This window comes from Gnatocerus cornutus, chromosome 1 (genome assembly GCF_029298725.1).
Source record: "Gnatocerus cornutus isolate USDA-ARS CGAHR chromosome 1, icGnaCorn1.1, whole genome shotgun sequence".
Taxonomy (NCBI): Eukaryota; Metazoa; Arthropoda; class Insecta; order Coleoptera; family Tenebrionidae; genus Gnatocerus; species Gnatocerus cornutus.
This window is the reverse complement of record NC_142233.1, coordinates 29,502,590-29,529,703: the sequence shown is the minus strand read 5'-3', so window position 1 is coordinate 29,529,703 and position 27,114 is coordinate 29,502,590. Positions and strand designations below refer to the sequence as shown.

General features: G+C 34.6%; 3 protein-coding genes across 3 annotated transcripts in view; all 3 read right to left on the bottom strand.

Moving 5' to 3' along the window:
- Position 1: 1 nt before the first annotated feature.
- Positions 2-437, bottom strand: SIFa (neuropeptide SIFamide). Its single transcript, XM_088038314.1, has 2 exons — positions 239-437; positions 2-189 (listed from the first exon to the last, which is right to left on the bottom strand). Exons 1-2 carry the CDS (start codon positions 375-377, stop codon positions 101-103), a joined length of 228 nt encoding a protein of 75 aa, XP_087894440.1. The 5' UTR covers positions 378-437; the 3' UTR covers positions 2-100.
- A 326-nt stretch (positions 438-763) lies between these two features.
- Positions 764-1,563, bottom strand: ND-19 (NADH dehydrogenase [ubiquinone] 1 alpha subcomplex subunit 8). The gene is made up of 3 exons (XM_088038301.1): positions 1,353-1,563; positions 1,130-1,305; positions 764-1,077 (listed from the first exon to the last, which is right to left on the bottom strand). Exons 1-3 carry the CDS (start codon positions 1,479-1,481, stop codon positions 855-857), a joined length of 528 nt encoding a protein of 175 aa, XP_087894427.1. The 5' UTR covers positions 1,482-1,563; the 3' UTR covers positions 764-854.
- A 2,139-nt stretch (positions 1,564-3,702) lies between these two features.
- Positions 3,703-27,114, bottom strand: part of LOC148181430 (nephrin-like) — a 130,834-nt gene continuing 107,422 nt past the window's right edge. Inside the window, exons 6-11 of the mRNA XM_088044651.1 lie at positions 22,796-22,888; positions 21,707-21,880; positions 10,479-10,779; positions 8,127-8,470; positions 6,722-6,857; positions 3,703-4,034 (exon numbers count right to left, since the gene is read on the bottom strand). Coding sequence (XP_087900777.1) covers positions 3,859-4,034; positions 6,722-6,857; positions 8,127-8,470; positions 10,479-10,779; positions 21,707-21,880; positions 22,796-22,888 — 1,224 coding nt within the window. The 3' untranslated portion in view covers positions 3,703-3,858. The remainder of the gene's footprint in view (positions 4,035-6,721; positions 6,858-8,126; positions 8,471-10,478; positions 10,780-21,706; positions 21,881-22,795; positions 22,889-27,114) is intronic.

Sequence of the window (27,114 nt, the reverse complement as noted above, 5' to 3'; positions counted from 1 at the left end):
GTTTTCTTCTGTTTGCTTTTATTGGTCTACTTTCCTACATTTTTGCCATTATAAAATTAATGTAATAAATTGGGGAGTAGCATGTTTTCAATGTCCGGGTCTATTTCTCTTGGCCGGGAAACCAAGCCTGGCAAGCTTCGCTGGCTATTTCGCACATTGCCGATAGGGCCTTGCTGGTGCTGTCATATTCTAAGAAAGGGCCCACATTGTAAACAGTAGAGACAAGTGAAAATCTTACCATTTGTAGCGCCTCTTTTTCCAAAGATGGAACCGTTGAAGGGCGGTTTTCTGTACGTAGCCTCGGCCATGACCAACCAACTGGCCAGAAGAAGGGCCACTGTGCAGACGGTCAAGAGTTTGGCAAAAGGGAACTGCATTTTGATGTCACTTCTTAGCTGTGGAACTACGACTGGTGCTTCGTAAGATTTGTTTGGTTTATATACACGAAAAGCCACAAAGTGGCGCATGTTCCAATGTTGTGGTCAAAATGAATTACTACCCTTTTAACCCGTGGTAAATCTAATAAGGGGCTATATTTCCCGTGTGAGCAGAATTATTTACAGAGTTGTCTTGTCCAATATCCGTGAAGTCTATTGAATTATTTTTGATATATGGCGTGAAAATTCGATATTGATTTTACCCGAGAAAAGTAATTGTTTGATTAAAATGTGAAATTACTCGTTTTTGCAAGCTTTTAAAGTGTCGATGCCACTTTCCGTCCACCGCATTTAATTTGGTTTTGGATTTTCGCAGAATGAAACCATTTAGTGTTTTTTAAGTTTTAATTTGTTTACAACTACTAACAAGAGTCACTAATGCAGTAACCAAAACGTGTGACTAATCTGGTGGCGCCTTTACCACATAAAGAGATAGCGCGAGCCATATTTCGCCGGTGGTTTTTCCACACCTTTAGGCAGATAAGGTGTAGCATCTCTATAAACAGCGGGCGCCTCAGGTGGCGGTTTGGGTCTTGAAGTTTGATGAACCTGTACTCTTGCATAGTAATCAAAAGGCAGCCTTGCAATTCCCAGATTGTCTTGTGAACACTTATCAAAGACTGCTTGAGTTTTGCGACATCTACGGCAGTTTCATTCATTAACAAATCAAAGGCTGTAATAAATCAACGTACGGTGTATATTTCTGATCAGGGCTAGACTTATCAATGCAGTTCACATACTGAGTGAACTCTTGAGCACACGATTTTTTAACAGCACGAAAGAAATTCAGGGCACAATTAGTTACGGCTTTGCCCTCTTCAATACATGCTCTGGGATCACCCAGTTCATTCTTGCATAGCATAAATTCCTAGAAAAAGGGAATTTTCTTAATGATTAGGTAACACATAACCTCACATTATTTTCATGTAGGCAAGCTCTTCCTAGGTGAAATGCGGCAGCTTTGAGGACTGGGCCAGAAAGGTTCACTTCTTGGACTGTTAATTCTTCATCTGTTGGTAAATTCACATCGTTTGTAATAACCATTTTTTAATTTTTAGAATTGTTATGGTTGACAATTAAACGCCAAAGTGCTGTCAAAATGTGGGACGGTGACGCGCTCTGGTGTAAGTGTTCGGAGTTGAAATTTGCAGGGCAGGGTCGGACTCGAATAAACTCTTTAAAATATATTTTTTAAAACTTGTGTCTTTTGCTCTACGAGTTTGTAATTTGGTTGAGTTAATATACGACTTCAAAATAGTACCTTTCCCAAATTTTATAGCTGTAACACTAAAATTACCAAAATTACGAATTTTAGTGAAGGAAGCATTGAAATTTAGTGGAGTTAACACTAATCAAAGAGAGTAACTTCCTTAAAATTACGAGTTTTGGTGCAGAATGTGAAAAATTTTTGCTGCTAAAAGTGAAAATTTTTAAAATTTATGTTTTTTCCTTTTAAAGTTTGTGATTTGGTAGAGTTACACGACTTCGAAAAAGTAACTTTTCTAAATTTTATTGCTGCAGCACTAAAATTACCAAAATTACGAATTTTAGTGGAGCAAATTGAAAATTATTGTCTTGTCTTGAAAATGAAAATTTATAAGATTTGTGTTTTTTGTTCTAGAAATTTGCAATTTGGTGGAGTTAATAATTGACTTTGAAATAATAACTTTCTTAAGTTTCATATAGCTGTAGCACTGAAATTACCAAAATTACGAATTTTAGTGGAGAATGTGAATTTTTTTGCTGTTTTTTAAAAATAAAAATTTCTAAACTTTGTGTTTTTTTTTCTCAAGAAATTTGTGATTTGGTAAACTTAATACACGACTCAAAAATTGTAACTTTTCCAAACTTTATAGCTGAAATTTTTTTTTTACTTTACAATTTTGTCATTTGGTTGAGTTAATTCATGACTCTAAAAAAGTAACTTGATTAAATTTCATAGCTGTAGCGTTAAAATTACCAAAATTACGAATTTTGTGAAGGATGTTAGAAATTTTTAAAGCGTATGCAAAATTGCAAATTTGTATCTTTGAAATTAAAGGCAATTTTGGGCGTGGCCATAAGTGTTGCTGGACCCTGTATACAGGGTGATGATAAAAAGGCGCCCATGCTACTACCTATCATGTTGCAGCTAATTATTTCCTGAGCCCAAAATTGAAAACCAAAACGAAATTTGTGCTTTTTTAACTAAGATAGAAGCTTTCTTTTATAAACGATCAAACTCTGTTTGTTGTTTGTTTTTTATAATAATTTCATTGTTAGACATTATATTTTAATGATATTTTGTATAAAAAAAGAACAAAAAGTGCTTTAAACCAAGTTTCTTAAACTTTTAGAAGCACCATTTCTTGACTTTGTAGAAACATTTTCATTATAATGTTGCAACATTGTAAAGCTCTTAGTATTAGTTGCGTAGTTGCCGAAAGTAAAATTTCATTATTTTATAGAAAAGATTGAGTAGCATTGCCAAGTTTTTCTTTTGAAAAAAATCTGTATCTGTGAAAAGGAATCGGTTTAAATTAATTTTGCTTTGATTTCTGAGATGGTACTTTCACTCATCAGCATCTTTTTTTCATCATCCTGTATAATTTTTTTGATCTTGTTTTTGGAAAGTATTCAAAGTTTTCGAAATTTTCTTTAGTGGAAAATATGTATTATTAACCAAAGTTGCATATGTAAACCATCAATAAATCGATATTTGAAACTCCGTCACTAACATGAGCAATATTTCAGAGAACAATATGTGCCCCTATGGAGTACTTTACAAACAGAGATTGTTTCTAACAGGATTATTCTATTATTTAATATTCATAGTACATATTGAAGCAACCACGATTCTGAATTTGCATAAGTACGTTACACAATTAAGTTTTTGTTTGGAAATTTTAATTGTCATTTATTCCATTTGATCCAGTTTTATTGATTAAATTTTTGCGGTCTCTCGTAATAAAACGTTCTATCGCTTTGTTGTAATTCATCAGATAAACTCTCAAAGCGTATTAACAAACAATACGTCAAACCACGGGGGTGAAAGAGATGGCGCGTTGGGGAACGTTTGTTATAATGCGGTTCAAATTGTGTGACGACTCGATGTGGTAGGAACAAAATGAGGGATGATTGTGATGACCTTTTAATTGGTGTAGGCTAGACCTTTATCACATTCCTTTATTCCTAGGAAAGTAAGGACGATTTACGGTCGAACTAGTTGATTAGACAATAGAAGCAGATTTCCACTTTGGACCCACGGAAAATCAACTCTCACATCCACATGTAATGATATTTTATTGACAATGAAATAATAACAGCGTTAACAGTTTTAGTTTTGATAATGTCAATGCTTAAAAATATGAGATATTCACAAATATCACAGGTGGTATTGGTCCCGGTGCCGAGACTGTTGATTGGGGTCGTTGGGGGTAGACTAGACAGAACTCTCCTTGTGCGGGGGTGGGGTCTGAGTGGCACAATTCCGCGACTGCAATATTGGAGCCCAAGTCACATGGTAGGGCTTCACTGGCATTTGCGTCGCACAATTTCGTTTGCTAGATGGTCGTGCTGTTATCGTATATGGAGCCATCGACGCATCCAGCAGACTTTCTGCAAAAAAACGATGTTAGAAACATGTTTCTTGGTTTTATTGCGGTGAATCTCAGTCAGAATGCAGCGGTGAATACATAAGAGTTGTTGAGGTTTTATTCTGGCGTTCAATTTAACGGTGGAAATGATTGTCTTTGAAAGGGCGGAAAGTATTCGCGACATTTGTGTAATACAAAATTTAATTTTGAGAGGTGATGCTAAAATGTTGCGTCCATGACGTGTGACTTTTATAAAAGTTACAATAATAACATGTGTCCTGGGGCATTTAACAATTTACATTCTAATCCATTTTTTTTCAAGCTAAATTTTGCAGTAATATACATTTTTTTACGTTTATTTAAAACAATGTTATTTACAATTTTAAATTTCAATACGGCAGCAACAATGAAAATGAAAATGATGATTTTTTTTTGTGTTAGCAAAGGACACTGTTGATATCTATACAGGGTGTCCCAGAACTCGCGCCCCATAGAGCAAGGGAGGGTGCCGACAGCAATACAGATGGTAAATTTCGAAACAAGAATTGACTAAGATTAATAGTATTCAAGAACTGATAAAAAGTTAAAAACCAATCCCGAAAGCTTATTCGAGAAGTGGAGTAAAAGGCCATCCCAATTCAATTCAATCCAATCCCAAGGCGACGAGAGTCTAATATTCATCTGACCAATGGATGATAGTATGTGTCCATAGTTACCAATTTTCAAATTCTGTTCAGCTTCAGGATTGGCTATAGTTTTTTTGTCTTATCTCGGTTATTTTTTGAGGTAAAAAATTATAGTTTCGAAATTTTGGTTCAGAATTGTTGTCTCCATAAGTCCTTTTTCTCTGGGGCGCGAGTTCTGGGACACCTGTATAATCGGATGCGTGTCATTTTTGCTTCGTCATGGAAATAAAAATTTGTGTCTTTTGCTTTACAATTTTGCAATTTGGTAGAGTTAAAACACGACTCACAATTAGTAACTTTCTAAAATTTTATACCTATAGCACTAATTACCAAAATTTTTAGTTAAAAAAAATCTAAAATTTGTGTTTTAGGCTCTACAAGTTTGCAATTTGGCAGAATTAATATACGTCTCAGAAACAATAACATCTTCAAATTTCATAGCTATAGCACAAAAAATACCAAAATTACGAATTTTAGTGGAAGATCTTGGAAATTTCTAAAAATTTTGTTTTTGCTCTATGAGTTTGTAACTTTGTAGAGTAAATACACGTCTCAAAAATAGTGACTTTCTCAACTTTCATAGCTATAGCGCTAAAAATTACCAAAATTTATTTTATTTACAATTTTAAATTTCATACATCAGCAACTATGAAAGTTTTTTTCGATTTTTTGTGTTTGTAGGTGATATCGTTTTTATTGTCGGATTAATTGTAACTGACTGTAATTGTTTACACAATATTTATTGACACCAACTCAGTTTGAAAACTCATTTAAATCAGCAAAATGCTGCTTTCGTAAAACTTGGACCTAATAATTAATTATTACTTTAGCGTACACGTTTTAATCCGTAAAATGCTACTTTTAACCACAATAAAGTTTAAGTGTAAAATCCATTGTTCAGTGTCAATTTTTTTATATAGCGTGTATTAACTTTGTTTTGTTTCACTGTTATGATTATGAATAATTACTAGATGCGACAGAATAATTAATTAGTTTCTATTAAATTTAACGCAAAACGCCCATCGTACATTTTATTTTACTATTTACAATCGCACTGTTTATTTAGTGGTGCGATTTGTTTAATTTGTTAATTAACATTTAGTTTTGCTGAGCCTTTTTTATCATGTGGGTACACATTCTAGTAACCGATCGCTAATACGCTCACAGCAAAAATAAAATCAAATAAATTATTTATAGCGAAATATAAAGTTAAGCTTCAAACACAGTTTTACGCTTTGTAACTTCAACATGTAATATAAAACGCAATGAAAGTATACTTTGTCGTTTGTTTTAAAAATTGAACAGTAATTACGACTGCTTCTACTGAAAAGTTGTATTTTAAAGGAGACTCGTTTGACTGTACATAGTTTCTATTGGGAAATTTTTTGCTTTTTGTTGACTGCAGTCTATTCATGGGATACTTTATTGAACGGAAGAATTCCATGCTCGGAACAAAACAGATATTTCTAAATACATCCGTTTTAATGAAAACTAAAATATTTTCATTTCCTGTGCTCTTTATTTAATATTCCCGTGTGAATATAAAAATTAAAACTAGTTCATTAGTGTTAGTTCGTATCGAAAAGTGTGAGCAAGAATTTAAGAAAGCTGTCCACTTTATAAACTGGAATTACGGTGGAAATTCCAGGCGCGTGTAGCAGATGCTTCATGTTTGTTTCCGTATTTTGTACAGCACAACGCGGAAAACGTGACCTGAGGCGATCAAAATGGCCCTCATCTATTAGCGAAATGACGCACTTTTCATGGGTTTGTTCGAACAAACATCGTTCTTGGTAGTTTTTTTAGCTTCATGAAACTGAGAAGCATGCGTTAAAAGTTGTCGCGTATTCGGTGTAACCATTAGTGTCATGATTAATGGCCCTCTCAGTTTGCAATATTTCTAGTTTTCACCTCGAAACCATTCTGTCCTATCGCCTCGTACATGTTTCCTAGTTTAAACGAGTTTTTCCCGAGTTCATAAGAGTGCGGCTATCAGTCAGGACGACATCCCGAGAGGACTCACCGTTGGTAGGGGGGATCAGGTCGGGGTTGTTGTCGTCAGTAATGGGGTCCGTGTAGGGCGGCGGCACACGGGGATTCAATGGACTTTCCTCCCTTTTAGGGCTCCGAGGACGGCGCTCTCTCACAGGACTGTCCACCTGGAAACAACAAAACTACTGAGGAAGTTTCAATGAATCGTACTGGAAACGGAACGTATTATCTGAGGAGGTGTCTTGGGAATTAGTCGACGCTGTTGGATTAAATAATCCTGCAACGTGTTGCCATTTCGACTCAACAATATTTGAATTTAATCGTTTCAGCGAGAAGCACAATGGCCACTCGAGCAATAAAGACGCCTCGGATCGCACAATTTACGGTTTACGATATGTATCATGATAAACCGACCCATAAATTTGTTCATTCCACTCGAAATGCAGCGAGTTGGGAGATTTCTTACAAACGACAGTTTTAATCATACTTTCGACTAAATTACGTTTTCAATTTCCCTAGTAAAACTAACGCGGACTGCATTAATTATTCCATTACACAACAATTATTTTTTTCTCATTCTCCGCTCTCCAAACTTCCTAACAAATTCACAAAATTACACATATCAACCAACTTAATAATTTATACTTCCATTAGATTACACTTGTAATTAAAATATTCCACTCTGACTAATTATTTGATAAACATCAGTTTTCGTTGTTCCAATACTGACAAATTTGATGATATAACAATGTTGTTTATAACAAAACTTCCTCGGTTTTCATTTCTATAGTAATGAACAGTTATTTCCATTAGAGTAAATGCCCTGAAAATATGTACTTCATATAAATTTCCACGAGCTCATAAAATATGTAAGAGCTTTAAAAGCATAAAAGTGCTGGATGCGCCGGGAAAACAATGCAAATAACGTATCGGATTTCAAAAATCCTCGACAAATGCGTTTTTGTTCTAAACTGTAATTGTAATACGCTGAAATATGTCTGTTTTAACAAATTATAATTAAATATAAATATGAATTCAATAATATTGCCGCTGTTTTCCATCAAATTTATCAGTTTATTATTTGATAAATAGTTGCATTAATATATTTTTCAGTAAACAATAATTCTCTATTATTTTATTAAAAACGTAGTAATTATACAATCTATATTAATAGAGAGAAGACACGTTTTTGGCGCGAGCGTTATTATTATTATTATTATTATAGGCAACCCAAAATACGCGTTTTTTATCTACTGGTAAGAGAAATTTAATTTCACAGTTTGGAAGCATCTTTTATTAAACAGTTATTAAGACCTGTATTTTAATTTTCCCGGAGGGTCCCTGTAAATTGTATAGAATGTAAATTTACGGCCTATCAATACGAAATCGGTCGATTTATGGGTAACAATGTAGGAATATAATAATTAAACACGTACCCTAAACCTTTTGACGACAAAGATAATAGCTCCAACGGCACCGGCGACGATTAATGTGGATCCAGCGGCTAGCAAAATGTATAGCCACGGTCCTGTCCCAGTTTTCTCTCCTTCGGTGGGTCCTGTCGATCTTCGTTGCTCCTTGAGTCCCGGAGCCGGCAAAGTTCGAAATCCTAAGGGCGTGAGAATTTTGGACCGTCCTTTGGAGTTCTCTGAGCACACGATTGCCGAATAATCTTGAGCGGCTTCTAGATTAGTAACGATAAAATCTGGCGTCGTTGACGACATGTTGGCAACGATTTCCTCGCCTGAGCTCAACTCCATCGTAAATTTCTGGCGCAAACCTGTAATAATAGAGGTATTATTTAATCCGTCCTATTATGACGTAATGCCACTGTTTTCGTAATTTCTATCCCCGTTATTACATGTTAAGGTATTGCACTTAGATGAATTTTAGATTAAAACTTGATCCAGAACAATCCCTTCTTTGTGTTATGGACGAGGCTAATTTACTGGCTTTGTTGTGCGAAATTTATTTGATTTATTTTCCATTAGGTTCTAGTGTAATGCGATTCAGCTTTTGTATCTCCACAAAATTTCATTTCGGCATTCTTTCACAAGAGGAGGTCGCATGTGTCATTTCCCTGTCAAATTGCCAATGGATAAAATGATTAGCGCCTGAAATTGCTTTTAATTTTGCAGCAACAAAAAAGTTTAAAAGCTACGTCAGGACTTTTTCCTTGTTTTGAATGATTCAATTTGTTGACATTGCTGCTGCTGCAGGAGTTATGACCTACTCGTTGTTGAGGTAGAAATTGTGTCTGGAAACTTGGCTGCAGTTGTGTCAAAGACAAACATTACAGCAGAGCGGAGACGTATTACTGCACCTCTGGACTTGTTATTTAAATTATACATTGGTAAACTTCGAAACGTGTTAGCCCCTAAATAGTCTCGAGATAATTCCGGGTAAATTTATCCTGTAATACAAGAATAAGCACTAGCAGGAAATAAAAATTTTACACCAAAAATGCACACGTACTACTTTTAAACTTTATTCAGTATTAAGGAGTCAAGTTTTATTTTTGTGTGCACCTGTAATTCAAACAGGTAGATTAATTAGTGCAATATAAATAAAGTCCTCCATGTTATGTTTAATTTCAGTTTTAATTACACAATTAGTTAACAGTGTAAACAGCGAAATTTAATTGCGATGTAGGCAGAAATCTCTAAAGAGCTATTCGATGTTTTAGTTATTCTGTAGTTCTACACACTTTTGTAGTTATTTAGATTTAAATGTATTGCCGAAGTTGGATTAATTTTTATTTAATGCAGTAAAGTTGTTTGTTTCGTACTAAATTGCTGTGTACTAAAGAAGAACCTGTTGCCAAACCTCTCCATTGTTAAATTTTAATCACAGGACTTGTGCATATTTTTTAAAAAGCTTCCGGCAAATTTACAAACAGTAACTTCAGTTTTAATTAGAATACACATAAAGAGCTTGAGGGTTATTTTATAATTCTATTCATTGACACCACCATAAACTTTCCAAAAGCAATTTTTTACGTAACAGAAATGGTGGATGCGCCGGGATAAATGTTGTTCCTATATCTTTTATTTAGATAGACTTTAATTTCGCACAGTGTAAGAATGGCTTAAAAATCGAAATTCCATTTTAACGCAGGATAAATATTTAAAGTAAGAGTGATGATATTAGATTAAGCTCTTTTTATTAAATCAAACTTTAAATATTTGATTAGGTTCAAATTTGGTTTAGAAATCAGATCCGTTAATTAAAAAATGTCAACTTTTTATCTGATATAGGGATTATCGTGCGCCCATTTCATTATTAATTAAATAAATAACTGAAATATGAAATACAGTTTTAATCGGGCAAACCTTTTTATCCTTCGAGATATGCATTCAAGAGCGTTAAACTAACACAAAGTTAGAAGGGATGAAAGTGGCGAAAACAGGTTTATTTGAACATGAAGTTTCTTGTAGAAGTATTTCTCAAACAAGATAAAGCCCTTCAATAAGGCTTAAGGGAGAGTAAATTAGAACTAGCTAAATTTATGTATAAGCAGGCTTTATAGAATCCATCCACACCAAAAATTGTTAATTTCGTCGGGGAAGCTAAATTAATAAGTTTGATAAAGCGCAGCTATAGCCGAAGTAGATTTTTCCGACTGAACTTTTTTCCTGAAATTACACCACTTTTAATTTGAATCTCGACTGTAATATAGAAGTCATAAAAGACAGCACAATAATAAACATAATTTCACTGTTGGAAACGTTCGTGATTATCATCTCCACGCCGTGGCGTAATTTCTGCTCATAAAATTTAGCACTCACCTCCATCGAAGCCCTTTTTGCACGTGAGAAGCACGGAATGGTGCGTGATGTTGGTAACGGTGCACGTGTGTGGAGGGTCAGGTTTTCCAGCAGGAACTATATGATAACTGCAGGGAACGCTTTGAGAGCCTATTTCGTTTCGGCCCCAACACTGCAGAGTGCCGTAGTCCGCTGGTGCCCTTGGCACGTACGTCAACATGCTGCTTCCCGGTTCTGTGGTGAACTCGCTCAGTTCCCGGGAGATCCCCGGAGTGCTGTTAAAGCTCCACCGGAAAAAGGACGCTGGTGGTTCGGCGTCGACCTGTAACCAGATGCGGACTAGCACGATTTGATTATGAGAAAGTTGTGGGAGGAAACCGAATGAACAATCGATTCGACGGGCACTTTTGCTCGGTTTTTCTAAACATTTACACTTTCTACGCTAAGGCGTGCATTAATTTTGTTCTTGAGTTTAGCTTCGAATCTCACTGTTTGCCGAGTGCGTACAACAGCAAAGCGGCTTATTTGTTGTGGGCTGTTTGTACCGAGCAAATATCCATCGGTTTGAACGTGGAATCTCTGTATAAAGATTACGGGAATACTTGATTAAAGGCTGTTTTGTAGATTATTAATTTATTTGCAAATGCTATTTAAAATTTAAATCGCGATTCCTTCCGACGCTGTTTTGTAAGTCTAATTCTTCTCGAAAACAAACCATTTATTTCACCGTGATCTTAAAATATTTCGAATTTAGCCGCACACGAGAGAGTGGCGATAAAGTGAACATCTTCCTGGGTATTAAATGAACAATCAAAATGTCAACACGTCACGTTGGATGAAAAGAGATAATCACCGGAGCGATCCGGGCCCCGGATCATTGGAGCTTAGACGCCTCATTAGAGAAGGAGCGCGTACACAAAAATTTGTTTCTGGCGTTGCAGACGTATCTTCATTGTACAACGTGACGTGGAATTAATGACGCGAAGGCAAGAAAATCTAACACAAATGCTAATGTCGTAATGTCAAACGTTGGAGTGATTAAATGGTAAACAATCCAAAGTTGAAGGGAAATGTTTTTATTATTGAGTTTGGTGGCATTACGGAAAAGTAATGGATCTTATATCACTGTTTGAATAAATTTGTAATGTTTGTAGGCGTGTGAGTGCATTACCGGAAGTTCTGACATGCATAATTGATAACCTTCCGGGTCATATACATGTTTTACAAAGTCAGCTTTGAAGACATTTTGTGTTAATGTTCTAGAGAAACGTAAACAAAATTAGATTCATAAGCCAGCATTTATGACATGACATTCAGTAATGGATTTATAGTACTGTCTGTTTCCAGTTCAAACAGTTTCGTATAAGTAATTATTTCGTATAATTTTCGATGTTTCATTTTAATGAAAGAGATCAAAGAGGCATTTAATTTGACAATTTGCAAGAAAACTAAATACCTTCTTATTTACATCACTGTTTAAAGGGTAAAGCGGTAAATTTGCTTAAGTTCTCTCAAACTTAAATAAAAAAGATAAACTGACTTCTTTCTGTTATCTTGAACATTTCAGCTGGTTAATTGTGTCAATTATTAATTAGTTTTGTGCGTAACAACAATTAATTACATATTAATTAGCAATCAACTTCAACGCTTTATTTTCCGATGAAATTCTAATAATTAATAACATAATAACTACCTAATTAATTTAATTTGCACAGTCTAAAACGTCCAATCTATCAAATCAGTTAGAAAATTGTGAGTAAACAACTAGCGAAGAGAATTTCATTTTGAAAAAGCTCAGATTTAGCTTGCTTTCCAAACTGATTAAATAATTCACGACAGCGTCAGACAATAACAACAAAAGTGAACGAGAAAAATCACAGAAATATAGCTTTTCATTTTTTTACAAACGATAAAACTGTACGATTTTCGTGAAATATTGAGCACAAAGTTGATAACGTCTCAACTTCAACATCAACTTCAACAAGAGAAGACATTTCAATTATTACCGACAGTTGCATTACTGTTATCGCCAAATTCTTGTTTGTTTTTTTCAGGATCTGTTTACAATGTCTGTAAAACCGTATCAGTTCGGTTTAAAGAAGACGAAGCTCTGGAAAGAGAACAAGTTGAATAATAGTACGAGAAATCTCAAAGCAAATATCAGTGTCGCGACCTTTTCAATAAATAAGAACATCTGGAAATGGGGATTACTTCGAACTTCTTTCAGATGATAACTCGCCATTATTTTGTGAGCAAATTCATTGTCATCCCTCATAAAATGTTAAGATATTTTGTTTGCAGGGTGAAACCCTTATTGGCTGAAAGCTCAACATGTAGATCTTTTTCTTGTGTTGAGAGCAAACTTTGCAAAGAAAATAAAGTTTTATACTTTTAACGCTAAAAAAACAAAGCTGAAATCCGAAAAAAACAACTTCATTGGAGTGTTGCTGAAATTTTAAACACTGCTCGTATCTGTTTACAAATTTTCATGGACTTTATTAAAGAAACTCGATTTTTTGGTTGCGTGGGTCGACATTGCAGAAATGTTTGGTTTAAAAGCGTGGGCGAACATCGCCTCAAGACATTTTGTCGTATACAGATAAATTCAGGTTATAATAAAACGAGGAGGTTTTATTGCAAAGTTGTTTAATAAACCGAACGCTGTGCTAAATAAGTTTGGAATACATTTTCACTCCTCTGTAGATTAAACAGTATTATTGGGTTGTATCAGAAGTACACGAATTCCTTTGGACGAATAACTGATAGTAATCTTAAATTAGTTGGAGTTTGGAATGGTTCAAAAGGAATCTAATTTAAATTCCCCGCTGGACTCAATCGAACTCGTTGCCTTAAAAGGTAATTTATAGAGAAAACGAAGAAGAATACGTAACTATGACGTTTTCGGTTAACTAAATCAATATTAATTCAAATTATTGCAAACTGAATCCTGGTAATGAATTCAATTGCCGCTGAATAAATCCACGATAATGATCAGATTTAATAGTTTCAATACTAAATGACACTCTATTGTTTAATAATGTTATTAAAAAAGTTACTGGCAGCTGAAATTTCTGTCTGTTCAGTTTTTTTATATAAAAAAATGTATAGCTTGGTAATAAATATGAACGCCAATATTGTCGCTCCGACGAGAATAAAATCAATGCCTATCCAATACCTGTTAAATAAATATTTGGGTTAGACCAATCCAGCAGCAAACAAAATCCTGTGGTGTTAATAAATCGAGTATATAATTAATTCAACCATCACCCCATAGATGGATCTAATTGAAATTTTATAAATACATTAAAAGAAATGATTCATGACATTCGTAATTTAATTTTGTGGTTGGCTGCATTGTGATCGTTTTAATATTGTGTTCTTGCAGTTGAGTTATATTGCTGGCATAATTTAGATTCGTTTGATAAATTTGCAAACAATGAAAGCTGTTCGCTTGATTGATCATGAATTTTACGCGGAAAATACGAATATTTGGAAATTAATTTGATAACTTCTAATTGCTGCAGAATGACCAGCCAAAACGCGAGTTTTATTTCATCTCTTGACACAGAAAAAAGAAATTCATGCCATAGATTTGTAGTAGAATTGTGGATATAGAAACACTGAATATGATCCTCAAGTTTGACAATGATGAAGCGTAGATTCAAGTTTTCACCCTATAAAAAGTGGAAAAGGGATTTTAGGTGGGCGTCAAAATGGCAGATGATTGACGAGTTGAGATCTATTCTTTGTGTATACACTGCATACAAACATTTTGAATAGAACTGACCGGGCTTTATGTTAGAATAGAATATTTTATTGGTTGATAGATGGTCCGGTGTTGCACACAAAAATTAGATAAAACTGTCTTGTTTAAAACAGACCCAGAAATTCTGTATTCAAATTTATCCACGACAACGCGCCCTTCTGTTACAGAGAAGACTGAACGTGACAACGTCGTGATTATCTAGCATTGGATACCGACATTGTGTTATAACAATGGAAAATGTAGAATACAACTAAACTAGAATCCACGATTCTTGGACATATCCATATTTGCATCTCCGATTTCTACCCTCAAGGTGGAATTAAGCGCAGTACGTAAATAATAAATGATACAAAATGTGATAATAGCCTTAAACGGACAGAACTGAAAGAGAACGACCCAAGAGAAAATGATTAGGAAGACCGTGAATTATAGTGCTCGGAAGACGGGAAAGCGACAACTTTATAAACTCGTGCTTTGCGCATAATAAATTAATTATTTAAGGCTTTAGAAAATTTGTCAGTTTTTGTAAGGGCTGCAGAGCACGTATTTAAAAAATAACAACACTTACTTTGGCTTATCTTTTGTACTTGGTTTAATTCCCTTTCAGGCTTTTATTAAAAATGGGGAGACCGTATAACTCATGTCACTTCTCCAACAATGGCCTGAAAGTAGGTATTAAGTGTGAAGCGTAATTATAATACTCAAATCCTTTAAAACTGAACATATGATCCTGACAAGATTAAGACAAATGTTAATACTAGTGTCGGAATTAATTTCCTTTCTTTCCCCTCTTCTTGTCGGTTTTTTTGTGCAGCAGAACAGCAAGATAAGAAATGTCGAGGTTGATTTCTTTTTCCGGTAGTACACGGACATTTTGCCACTTTTTACTACTAACAAAAAATTAGTAAGAAAAAGGGCAAATTAAAAAGCCACCAAATAGACACAATTCATGCAAACATACATTTCAAACTTTATGGTCGAACAATATTGCGTCAGTTTGTATGGCATTTCATTTCCTGCGATCAACCCTACGTCCTCTCCATGTATTCTTCGGCGGCGTTTTGGGACTATGACGTGATTATCACCCCACCTGTTATGCTAGAAACCGCAACAGATCGATGAAGTTAGGTCACGGCGAAACCGTCTTCATATCATACATGCAGAAACAACTCGAGTAATTAGAATTACACACAAATGTTTCGGTTTCAATCTGTTCCAGGATTTCTCTCGTTTAGATGAAAATTAAAAGGAAGACAACACGTTTCTAACGAGTTGGGTGAGGAGTACAGGAGATGGCCTGTAAATTATCCTCTTTCGCATTAACTGGTACAGGGGTGACATAAATCTTAGTTAGTGGAGTCTGGATTACGGTTTATGCAGGTACTTCCATATTTAGACGAGGAGCGGGAAAAACGAGGTGGCGGACATCGAACTTTAATGTCTAAATTAGGGTAAATTTGTTGTAAGAAGGGATTTCAAAGACGATTGCATTTACATTGTTTGAAAGAAACCCGGTATTTCTAACATAATTTCCTTGTACTTTAGAAAGATAAATTCCGTGCGCTTTACCGGTTTCAAACTGTGTTTTCCTTGAAAAGATTGGATGTGATACACGCTCCTATAACTTCAATTTTGATTGCTTTAAAATTTGTCTCGTGCGCCGGTATGAAACCTCAACATTTCTCGTAACAACGCACTCGTATCGAGTCCATTAAAATTGCATGCCAACGCATGTGTCAGATCACGTAACTTAATTTTACGGTACCATGTAAGTTCTCTGAGTTATGAAACCAGTGAGCTTTTCTCCACTGAAGCCAAAGAAAATTTATAATTCATTGCGGTCCCCAATTACAGTGCGCTCCAGGGAGATCTTCAGGAAATGATTGCTTTGGCAACTTATATTTTATGTTTTGTTTGGTACGTCACGATGTGCTGTGCCAAAATGCCTCTATGTCTTCGTTTTTGGTGCACCAGGCGGACACCACTTATCGATTCGAGAACTACGACATTCTCTCCGGAGTTTTCTTAAACTTTTCCACAATATAAACCACCACAATGGCACCGTCGGAAATTCTAAAGGATGTCGTGAATTTGTCTGGAATTGCCAAGCGGCCGGTGTTAGTTACCTCAACTGCTCCAAACTTAGCAGACGCTTTCGCTAAGGCGATAAATCGAACCAGGACCAGTTTTCGCTACACTTCCGATGGAATATTTCATTATTTTGCAATCCGAGTGTTAAGAAAGATTTTCAGTTAAAATGTGCGCGGAGGCTGAGGTGAATTTTAAGTGACTGTTTAAGACGCAAGGTCAGATCGAAAATATCTTGTTATAATCGTGATTCCAGACGCCTTTTTATGAAGAGAAAACGTCGGCAATAAACACGCTTAAATATTCAAATCAGTAAATAAAAAAGTAGCGCTCTCTCCAGTCTTTGAATCCACTTTTAGTGGCCAAAGTGTATATTATTTGCTAAAGAAAACAGTGGCAAAATGCTACATTAAAACTCCTAACATTACTTTCAATTCTCGAGCAATTCGAAAGTATTTTGTGCATTGACAATTAATAGTTATTTTTATTTATTTTGACTTCTGGTTTAAATTTCATCACTAATTTAGGCAAATTTTCGTAGCTGTGAAATATTAGCGATTCACATTCGGTAGGAGTAACTAATAGATACTTTTGTGTCGCTACGTTGAATTTCTAAAATAACTAGGAATTAAACATTGGCATCATTGTCTATCAAATAAATTTGTTATTCAAATTTGACAATATAACAAGATGGAATCAACTATTGCAAGACAAGCAGTTTCAAAAGGAAGAAAACAGGATCGGAAGGAACAAAGTCAGAAATTTATGGTTAAAATCAATTTCGCAAAGCGCACCAAACAACTGAAAAAACTTTGTTTCACACTTCAAAAATTAATTAGGCAAGACTAGACAGCACTCATGGGAGACGCAGCTGCAGACAATATTCCACCAGTCATTGTAACACTAATAACAAAGTCAGATTCAGAAGATGAAATCGATGAACTAGTTTTGAATCTGATTCGGAGCTCTGATGCTCTGATGATTTTCTTGTTTTTCGTTTGGAAAATAAATATTTACCTTTATTGACAAACCAAAAACTATCATTTGAATGACATCTAATTTACAAGACATTACACTAGAAAAATTATAACCTTAGTTACACAGCTCAAAAATAAAAGTTACTAAATTTAGTTACTTTTATCGAACGTGAATCTTTAATAGGTTGGTAGCACCTATTAAATTAATTCAAATTCATACTTCAGAATTTTGTGTTTCTGTGAGTTTTTGCTATAACTTTACTTCTTAATTAGTTTATTTTTATTATTATTTTTAAAACTGTTATAAATTTGACATATATCTAGTGAGGCTAACAAGCAAAATAAAACTAACTATTCTAAATGTCACGCTTGATACAAGATGACGAAAGCGCTAAAATTAAATTTTAGTTTTGAGCAAATTGGTGGATGCGCCGGGTCAACATTTTATAACAGAATAAAAAACCGTTGTTTGTTTATTTCAATTAAAATAAACAGATTGTTTAAAAACTAACACAATGTCGTGATTTTCTCTCATTGTTGACTGTGGATATTATTAAAAATATTTCATTACCTCTTGCTTTTAAATAAAAAACAAATCAAATATATTTTAAACTTTTTATTTTTAATTGTGTTTTATGTTATTGTTATTAAACTTTCCAACAATGTACACAAAAAGCTTCAAGATTAACTCGATGTATGCTCACAATACTAAAGTTGCATTTACGAGGCAAGCTTTTATTTTATACGTCTCGCTTGACGTTTGCTTATGTATTATTTCTTTATTGTTCGCTTTTTACCATAAGAAAAACGAGTAATAGCTGGCCTAAATAAATATCTAGTATTACGGGGTGGAACTTGTACATCATTGTTCTGTTTTGTCGCATAAAATATTACCGAATGATGGTCAGTTTGGTGGTGAATTTTTAATTGTTACAACACAGGTAAAACGAAGTGCCTTTCATGACGGGAGAAGCCAACAAATTAAAATAAATTGTGTTCGAAACCAGAAACTGCTTTCAATTTGTAATTGTGGCTCGTTTGGATATGGAAACCAGTTGAAAAAACTATCGCCACGTGTTGTTAATTAAAAACGTGTAATGGGTAATCTCGTTTCATTTTTCCCCAACTCTTTGCAAGAAAAGTATCGTTCCTGAATATCCCACATAAAATAAGAGCTGTTAATATCAAGTTTCTTCCATAAAATTTAAATGAAAGTTAAAACTCCGCTCATATTTCATATTTTAAGCTTACTTTTACGCCGCGGTGCGAAATCTAATTACTTTTCTCATTTGTCTAAAATTTGTGTGGTCACTTTTTAAGAGGAGACGAAGTAAACAAATAATTCCTTTGATCCACGGTTTTACATATCGATGTTTTTTTTTTGGAAAGCTAGGACTCTCCTATCCAATACAACTTTTCAATTCTCTTCCAACTATTGCGTTCACGTTTTCTTTGAATGTATCGTAAGCTCGTGCTATGCAGGTAGATTAAGTCTGCATTTCCACAAGACTTTTTTGACACAATGAACGAACACGTGCACGAACATTTCCGTTAAGCTGCTTGTGTGGTTCTTCTTGTTGCTCCTTATTCTCTTACAAAACTTAATCATTTAATTTAATCCCCAAAGCGTCACAATTTTTATCTTTTATTAAGCTGCTGCTTCCATCGATCGCCCCATTTCAACTCGACCCAGTAAAATCGGTCTTGCGGACAGATGGAAAAATATTTAATAACACAAACGCTTAGCTTGCAAAATTGGAAAATATACTCACCGTGCGAACTGCAGTTTTTTATTTCTTAGTGCAAGAAAGTTTTAAAAGTTATCCACCTACGTTGCAACAAGTTAAGAAATTGCAGGCATTGATTTTCACTCGTACAATTGTAGATGTACGTACATAAAATCGTCGTCAAGTTTCCCCATTTTTCTGTGAATAAATGTTGTCTTCCCCGCGGGTCACTTCCTACCACATTATCAGTTTAGACACTCCGACTTGATATTGATGTAGCTCTTTGTGCTAAAAATTGGTCTGAGCACAGCGGGAATACTTGTGTAAACTCGTGACAGTGCTAGATTTTTCATGAGGACTATACAAATACGGCGGAAACGGAAGCATTCTCTAATGTTTTACTTTTAGTGCTTATCTTGGAAAGATATATAAAACATTCCTGTTTTCGGTTTACCAGCACCCGGTGAAATGTCAAGACATTTATTTGGTTTATTTTACATGTGAGGCGGAAAATGCCACAAAAGAAACTAGAAGCATAAGCTCGGTGATAATTGAAATAGAGCAAAACAAACGGAGTCATGTATCGCATTCGAAGCGGCAGGTTTCAACCCAATATTCAATACGAAACTTGTATAGATACACAATGTAAGTGTGGCGAAAGCAGGTCCATTCTAGTAGTTCTATTGAATTAGCTTTTTGTGGTATTATAACCACAAGAGCTACCTAACTTTACTTACTCACTTTTACTAACTTCGCTCGAGGGTTAAAATTATTTGGTCCAAACCAATTTATTTAGTTTGGTAAACTTTCGGTTATAATAAACTGGGACATGAGCCCAAACTATTCTGTTGTAGAAACTCTAAAATGGAAGTTGGTTAATGGCGTTCGATTTTCAAAAATCGGAGTAGTTCAAACTTCAATATTACCGGACTATCTGCAAATGAAAATCGTTTTTATCGGTGTTGTAGCAATGTTATACTCAAAACCGCTTGCTGTTTTTACGTGTCGCCGTCTACACTTTGTCAAAGAGTTAATTAAAGTGAAATCTCGGTTTAACTGTTTTGGGGTAGCCAGTTTTCATAGCGTTTAGAATTTCCTTTGGCGTGGAACAAACATGAATATATTATTTCGAACTTTTTTGACTCAACGGAGCAGAAAATTTTATTCTAAATTTTCTACATTGATACGCTTTTGTGTAAAGGGCTTTCATAAAATGTCTATAAATTGTAGTTTTTCTTGTTTTTCAACTTCTGTAATGTTCCATACGAAGTTGTCTACTGCACCAATCTACTAGATGCAACTTTCGGTAAACATGAAATTCATTTACATTATAATAGGTAATATCAACAATATAATTCTGGAGTCATACGGGGAAAACCTTTCCAAAATCGATAATAGTAATATCAAGGCATTGAACTAACTTGTTTACATAATTCACCGCCTTTTCTTGATTTCTAAAGCCGGGAATATTATTCTAGCTAACAAAGTAACCAATTTTATGTGGTGACGTGCTCAGAGGTAGTAATACCGCTAAGATAAATGAAACTTTTATGTATTAACGTGGAAAGTTCTGATTCAACACAGTTTTATAATACGATTTATTGATTATGTGTCGTAGACTTCTTTATTGCAGTTATTGAAATAGAAAATTGAGTTCTGCATGAGAAAGGTATTTTGTTAATTAAATCTGTTTCATAATTGATGCTCATAAAACCACAAAATTTTAGCCAAGTTGTTAAAATTCCAATCAAATATTTTAGACAAACACGAAAAGACCGTTGTTTCGTCATAGAATTTGCCAAAGGAGAACCCGAATTTGAGACCCTAAAATTAATTTAATTATTATGGGCTTCGGATTTCAATTTGCAGGCAACAAGAAATTGTAATTATATACAAAGGGAGAGAAGACAATTTTCTGGCCAGAGCGTTATTATTTCCCGAGATCCGAATGATTGAGGGAACTTAGAAAGCGAGAACCAGAAAAGTTTTTTTTTTAGTGGTTTAAATATTTACTTTTTTCACTTCTTGCACATTTTCCACTAAATATTTAACTTAATATAAGCAATCCAAAAAACGCATATCTTTATCTACTCGTAGGAAAGAAATTTAATTTCACGGAAGCAGACGACATAATGACATGTTATATGAAGCATATTTTGTGTAAAATTTAAAATTTCTTTCAGTGCGAACATTGAAGTAAAGTTTAGAATGTAACGAAATTTCTTTAGTGTAAATGTTCCATAACTTTGTGAAATCTGCTGAAATTAAAGCGTTTAGTCGGAATAACCTTCACGAAATCTCTTTAATCGGCAAAAACGACAACATTTTTGGCTAATCCCGTCTACCTTCATCCCCCATTAACCATTAATTTTGATTAAGGGTTCAACAATGCCAATTTCGTGCGGCGCTATTGCATTAGTTTAGTTCTGATACGTAACATTTCGGTTTGCGGTTTTGTTTCGTAACATGTTTGGGCGATGAGCTTAATATATCATTCAGTGAGGGTTAATTGACTTACGGGGTTGCAGCCACCGTTCCATTGCTATAATTTTTCGAAATTCCCGTAAACACGAGACGAATTGTCATAGTTCCCTCCCAGTTTAGAAGTTTCAGTTAATTATGCGGAATGCCGCTGAAGAAAGTTGTTTTGATGTTAATTAAATATAACAACAAAGTTCTACTCTCTCTTACCTTACATTCCACCTTTAGTGGCTCGTCCTTGGCCGCCCCCAAGACTTTTCGGCCGCCTCTTTCCCCGCAAACTGGGGGGAATTTTACTCGTAAGTGGAAAGGAGGACTCGTAGATGTGCCTTCTTTGTTCGTTGCTTCACAGCAGTAACGGCCAGAACTGGCGCGACTCACGCTCTAGAACACACCGATGAAGACAAGAATTATTTTATTAAAATTATCATAAAACCGTCAAAGTGAGGAATTTGATGAGATTTGAAACGGGGAGTTGAGATGAAATTATTCGATTTAAAACAGAATTATTTTTAGTAATTAGTTTTTGTTGGAAAAAAATCCGAGCACGCAACGGGTTGCAAGAAATTTAATCTATTTGTAACGAGCTTGGAGTGGAACTATGGCGTGCAGTTTTGGCGGATGAGCTTCAAGAATTTAGGGATTTTTGTAGACTGTTGTAATCGTAAATGTACATAATAAAAAACGGACTATTTATAATTAAGTCTTATGACAACTTGAAGTCATTTTAATGTGCAAGATTTCGCAAGATTGCCGAGACATTTCTCCCCGAAAATAAATGTTTACGGCCTATTTATGTTTCCCATTATTTTATACGTACTCTTGTCTAAAGAAACTGTCTGATGAAAGTTTATGTCTTTATTTTCGGAGGGAATTTGTAACCCCTGTTTAAGTTTGTGCACATTTTTTATTGTGATGAGGCAATAATTTTGATGTTATGTTCAGAATAAAAAATATTTTAGAAAAGAATGATGTGTGGTACAGCCCCGACCATTGTGTTTTCTAATGTGCGGGAACAAAGCTCACGTTTCCGTTCACCGTTTCCCTATCGATTTTATTATTAAAAATGAATTTATGATAGTATCATTGATCATACTTTTATTCTGATGTTCTGAAGTGCTCACTGCTGTTTGCCCGTGATTGTCCGTATATTTTACTGATGGTTAGTAAATAAAGTATCGCTATAACTTCAAATATTTAACATGAAATACGTTTTATGGAAAGTAGAAAGTTTGGGATTACAGCTAGGAAAAACCTCTTTTTTGTTTACACGGCTTTTCCTATGTAAATGAAACTTACCTGCAGGACAAGGGTCTGGTTGCTGACGATGACCCCAGCCGTGGAATTGCTCAGTAGACGATTTCCTTCTCTCAACCACCACACTCTATGCACCTGTAATCAGTTCCGAACTCAATTAAAACGAATCCCAGATTCGCTTCGTCAGATATGTAAATGAGGACGAGGGTGCTTCAGTGATGACGCTAATTTATACCACTTGCAACAGATACACCCTTTCAAACAAAAATTACCAACGCGAGGAAGCATTACTCAAGCGACCGGAAACCCGGACTTAATTAGGAAGGGTAAAAATATACAGGCGTTTCTTAGCCGCAGATTCCCTGAAACGGTGCTTAAATTGCTGGGTAATTGGATGCGAAATTATCTATTTAGAAATTGTTAAATTCTACCGTTTAATAGAGTATGGCTAAATCTGAACGCATCAATTTAAGCACTAGCTGTCGAAATTGATAAAACTTTTCTTCTTTACGTCTTAATTGTCATTTTAGCTCCAAAAATGTCTCCACAAGTCTTAATTGTTCCATTTACACAATAATTACGTCTCTGTATTTAAAACACCCCAAGGTACATTCGTTTGTAATAAGACAATTAGTTATACCGCTGAAATGCTAAGTAAACAGGAATTTTACAAGCATACATTCAACATTTCGCTGTAATTAAAACTAAAATAATATCTCTAACTATTTAAATGGATAAATATTTACAAAGTGTTGTTTTGTTGTCTCCTAGCATTTTCATAAACTCAGCTGTTGTCTCTAATTAATGAGTACTTTACTTTAATACTGCTAATAGCGTATTGTTTAACGTTTATTTAAATGTAAATTCTGTTTAACAATGATGACCTAATAAATCTATATGTGCTGTTATTAGAGTCTATTGTTGTTTGTCAAGAGGTGAAATTCGTATTAGTAAAATGAGTTTGCTGGTTTCGGATTTGAAGGGAGCATTAAGTTTTCAGATGAAAAAAATGTGCATCTAGCCGTTAGAATAATAAATTAATCAAAAGTGGAAAAGTGTCTTTGATTGAAATGGTCAATTTATGTTGTATATGAACTCCTTTAATTTATGTTTTTACCTCTTAAAAAAACATTTTTTTTGCCTTTTGTTAGTTTTTTTATTTTTAAATAAAACGAAGAACGCAGACATAAAAAACTTGTGGAAGTGTATTTAGAAGCGAACAAAAAATTGAGTTGTAAAATATAAATCGCATAAACATTTTCTATACGAATAATGGAAAATTCGGCAATCTTTACTTTATTTATTTAAGAAGTAACGAAATATTTGTATTGTAATATTTGTTGTACAATGCTGTTGTTATCAGATAAGTGTAAATTAAAATTATCTGTTTCGTACACATTATTAGTAACTCGGAATTTGTAGAAAGCATTTGTGGTATTATTTCCTGGACCACCGATGCCAAACAGTTGTTATAAGCTCATTTTCTGTGCTGCCGCCCCTTTGTTGTGTTATACAGGTATTTTTTTGGTAATAAGAGAACATGAAGAACTTGTATTTCATTAAACTTGAGATTTTTTTAAACAAAATTGTTCTACATCTGGTTTAAAATTACTACAATTTTTCTGAAAAACGCTGAGTGAAAAAAACTGACGTTCAGAATTGTCAGAAATTTTACCTAAAAGAGTTAATTGTGTTCTAAAGAATAATTTGTGAAAACAGCTAAAAAGGTTTAAAAATGAGACTTATTCTAAATTCCAAAGTTATTCCTGAAAGTTGAGTTTTTTTTTTGAGTTTTACCAATCTGCGAAATTATGAACTGTAAAAAGAGAACAAGTTAGTGAGATATTCTGCCAGGTTAAAAGAGACCAACTTTACAATTTAACCTCCAGGAATCACATTATGAGTGTATCAGAAACAAATTTTCAGTTTAATATTCATATCCGATGACAGGCTAAACATTATAGCCTCTATAAAAACGTCACCTCTCGTAGGCCACAAAAGTAAATTTATAGACAGTCTGTCGTAAATCCGTAAAGTGCGTTTAGTGTCTGCGAGATTAAATTTGATTTTACCTCCAGCGGAGCAGCAAACTGTTATTCTATTGAAACAGTCATTTTTCAAATTGTAAATCTTATGTTAATTGCTGCATGTAAACTATATTTGATTACTTTGAATTTATTCGCAGAAAAACAGATATTTTTCAGGACTAGGTACTAAAAAATCTTTCAGTTCCAACAAACAAACAACTTTGAACTGCTTTATAAGTCACATCGCCGCAAAGCTGTTTGCTTACCGTGATTTTTATAACCGTGAGAACTTTCCATAGGAAAAGCACTTCGTTAGTTCTATTTTATTATTGTAGTTAACTCTTGAGCTTTAAAACGTGGTTGCAATAAATCACGAATACTGATTATATATCTGCGTGCATGGCCCAGCTTTTACTGCAAATTTACAGTTATTTTCCACGATATAAAACTATACGATTTCCCCGTAAACTGTCCGGAAAAACGTGTTCAAAACCTGAAAATTATAGCGATTCGCACAGATATTTGACTTTCAGATTCAAGACATTCATTATGTGCTCTGATAAAATCTGCTGCAATAAATTGCAGTGTGTGCGTTTTTCCGAAGTCGCAAATACACACATGTTAAGCTCGCGATGTGAAAAAAAATTAAAAAAAAATATGTTCACGGTTTGAAGGAAACACTGCTCGTTGTGAACAAGCAAACTTACGATTGGCTGAATTTATTACTTATTGCCGCTTATTTTTCTTTGTGATGCAATAACGATATCGTCGAAGCTGATGTTTACGATCCCACAATATCTTTCGTATTGTGCACGCATGAAATACGATATATTTTTGCATTATTAAATTTCTTGTTTTCTTGGAAAAGGAAATAATAACGGAGATGGTTCTAACCACGGTGAGATAAATCATTCTTTAAGTTAAGAAGGAAGATATTAAAATAAATAGTTGTACACCATTTGTGTTATTAGCGTTGGGAATTGTGCGAGTTCGCCGGAAATGCAATAAGAGAGATGTTATAACCACATGCAGCTCTATCCTTGGAAGCGTGGATTTGGTGAATGACGACGTGGCATCAACTGTAAAATTGGTCCCTTTGAGGTGGTTAGCCACACACAAGAGGCAATTTTCATCGGACTTTATCTTATCCAAGTTTAATTCTCCAACTTTCCAATTTAATCTTCCATCGTGTGCGATGCCGAATTTAAGGTGAATTTTATCGCTTTATTTATGGTCGGCGAATAAATCACTCTGAGTTATATACGACTACTTTTCAACCTTGCTTATTAAATCCCTTTTGCCCCAATTATTGTTATTATTTGTTTATCTCGGCATCACTTTAACAGACTTTACTGTACGAGGAGAGCAGCCGGAAAATAGTTCCCCAGCGCCTCTCAAACTCATTTTCTCCGTGACTTGAAAATTAATTTTGTAATTAACATATGTATGAAGACTCCTAGTTAACGAATTTTTAGTCTACAAGTAATCACGTTTATCTACTAGCGGTTTAACATGTCCGTATCTGGTTCTAGTATTGATATACTTTATTCAAGCAAGTTTATGTCTGATGCAATCCGCTGCATCTCTATAATGAATCATTAGCGGGGCTGGTTTTGCTGCTGAGAGGGGTGGGAACCCATTCAGCAGTAATTCAAGAAATATGTTGGAGCTTGTTTGTTTTTGTTGTGGTGCCGAAGCTCTCCAGCAACCCTAGGAGGCAATTTCACCGGAAGAGATACGGAAATGCGCTTAAAATCTTACAACTTGTTTCAATTTACGTAGAATTTGTTGAACAACGAGAACGCAGCAAATACTTTAATTACGATTCGTTTTGCGGTAGAAGCCTTTTATTTAATAAAAAAATTTCGATATTAGAGTGGTTTCCCGGCGCATTTACCAATTTTGTAACACAATGTTGTAATATAGAAGGGTGTTGTTTATTAATTATGGATAATTATGCACACTTTTATTCCCAAGAGATGCTTTCAGAAGTTTGTGCATGGAAATGCAGTAGGTATATGAATATTCAAATATCTGAAAATCGCATTTGTTCAAAGTAGGTTCAATTTAATGCTAATTTAATGCAACTTACCGCAGCAGACAGAATAATTCTTAAGCTTTCTTGCTCTAAATTGCTTCCTACCTTGCACTTAGCACAACAGAGCTTAATGGTTTGCAGCTAGCTTCAGTATTTGCAGAATGGCGCTTAATTGCCAATGTGTAAACTAAACGTCCGGGCGTACCTATTCCATACCATTTCCGTACGGTGAGAGTAAATTATTAGTTATTACTTATGTTTACATGGATTTGATATAAACACGCAGTTTCGTCTAG

Bases quoted from the DNA above. Each gene is read 5' to 3' on its own strand.
- SIFa (XM_088038314.1), bottom strand. From the start codon at position 377: ATGCAGTTCCCTTTTGCCAAACTCTTGACCGTCTGCACAGTGGCCCTT. The intron at 190-238 runs GTAAGATTTTCA...GCCCTTTCTTAG, and splicing joins AAAAAGAGGCGCTACAAATG to AATATGACAGCACCAGCAAG.
- ND-19 (XM_088038301.1), bottom strand. From the start codon at position 1,481: ATGGTTATTACAAACGATGTGAATTTACCAACAGATGAAGAATTAACA. The intron at 1,306-1,352 runs GTGAGGTTATGT...CCCTTTTTCTAG, and splicing joins CTTGCCTACATGAAAATAAT to GAATTTATGCTATGCAAGAA. The intron at 1,078-1,129 runs GTACGTTGATTT...AAACTGCCGTAG, and splicing joins CCTGATCAGAAATATACACC to ATGTCGCAAAACTCAAGCAG.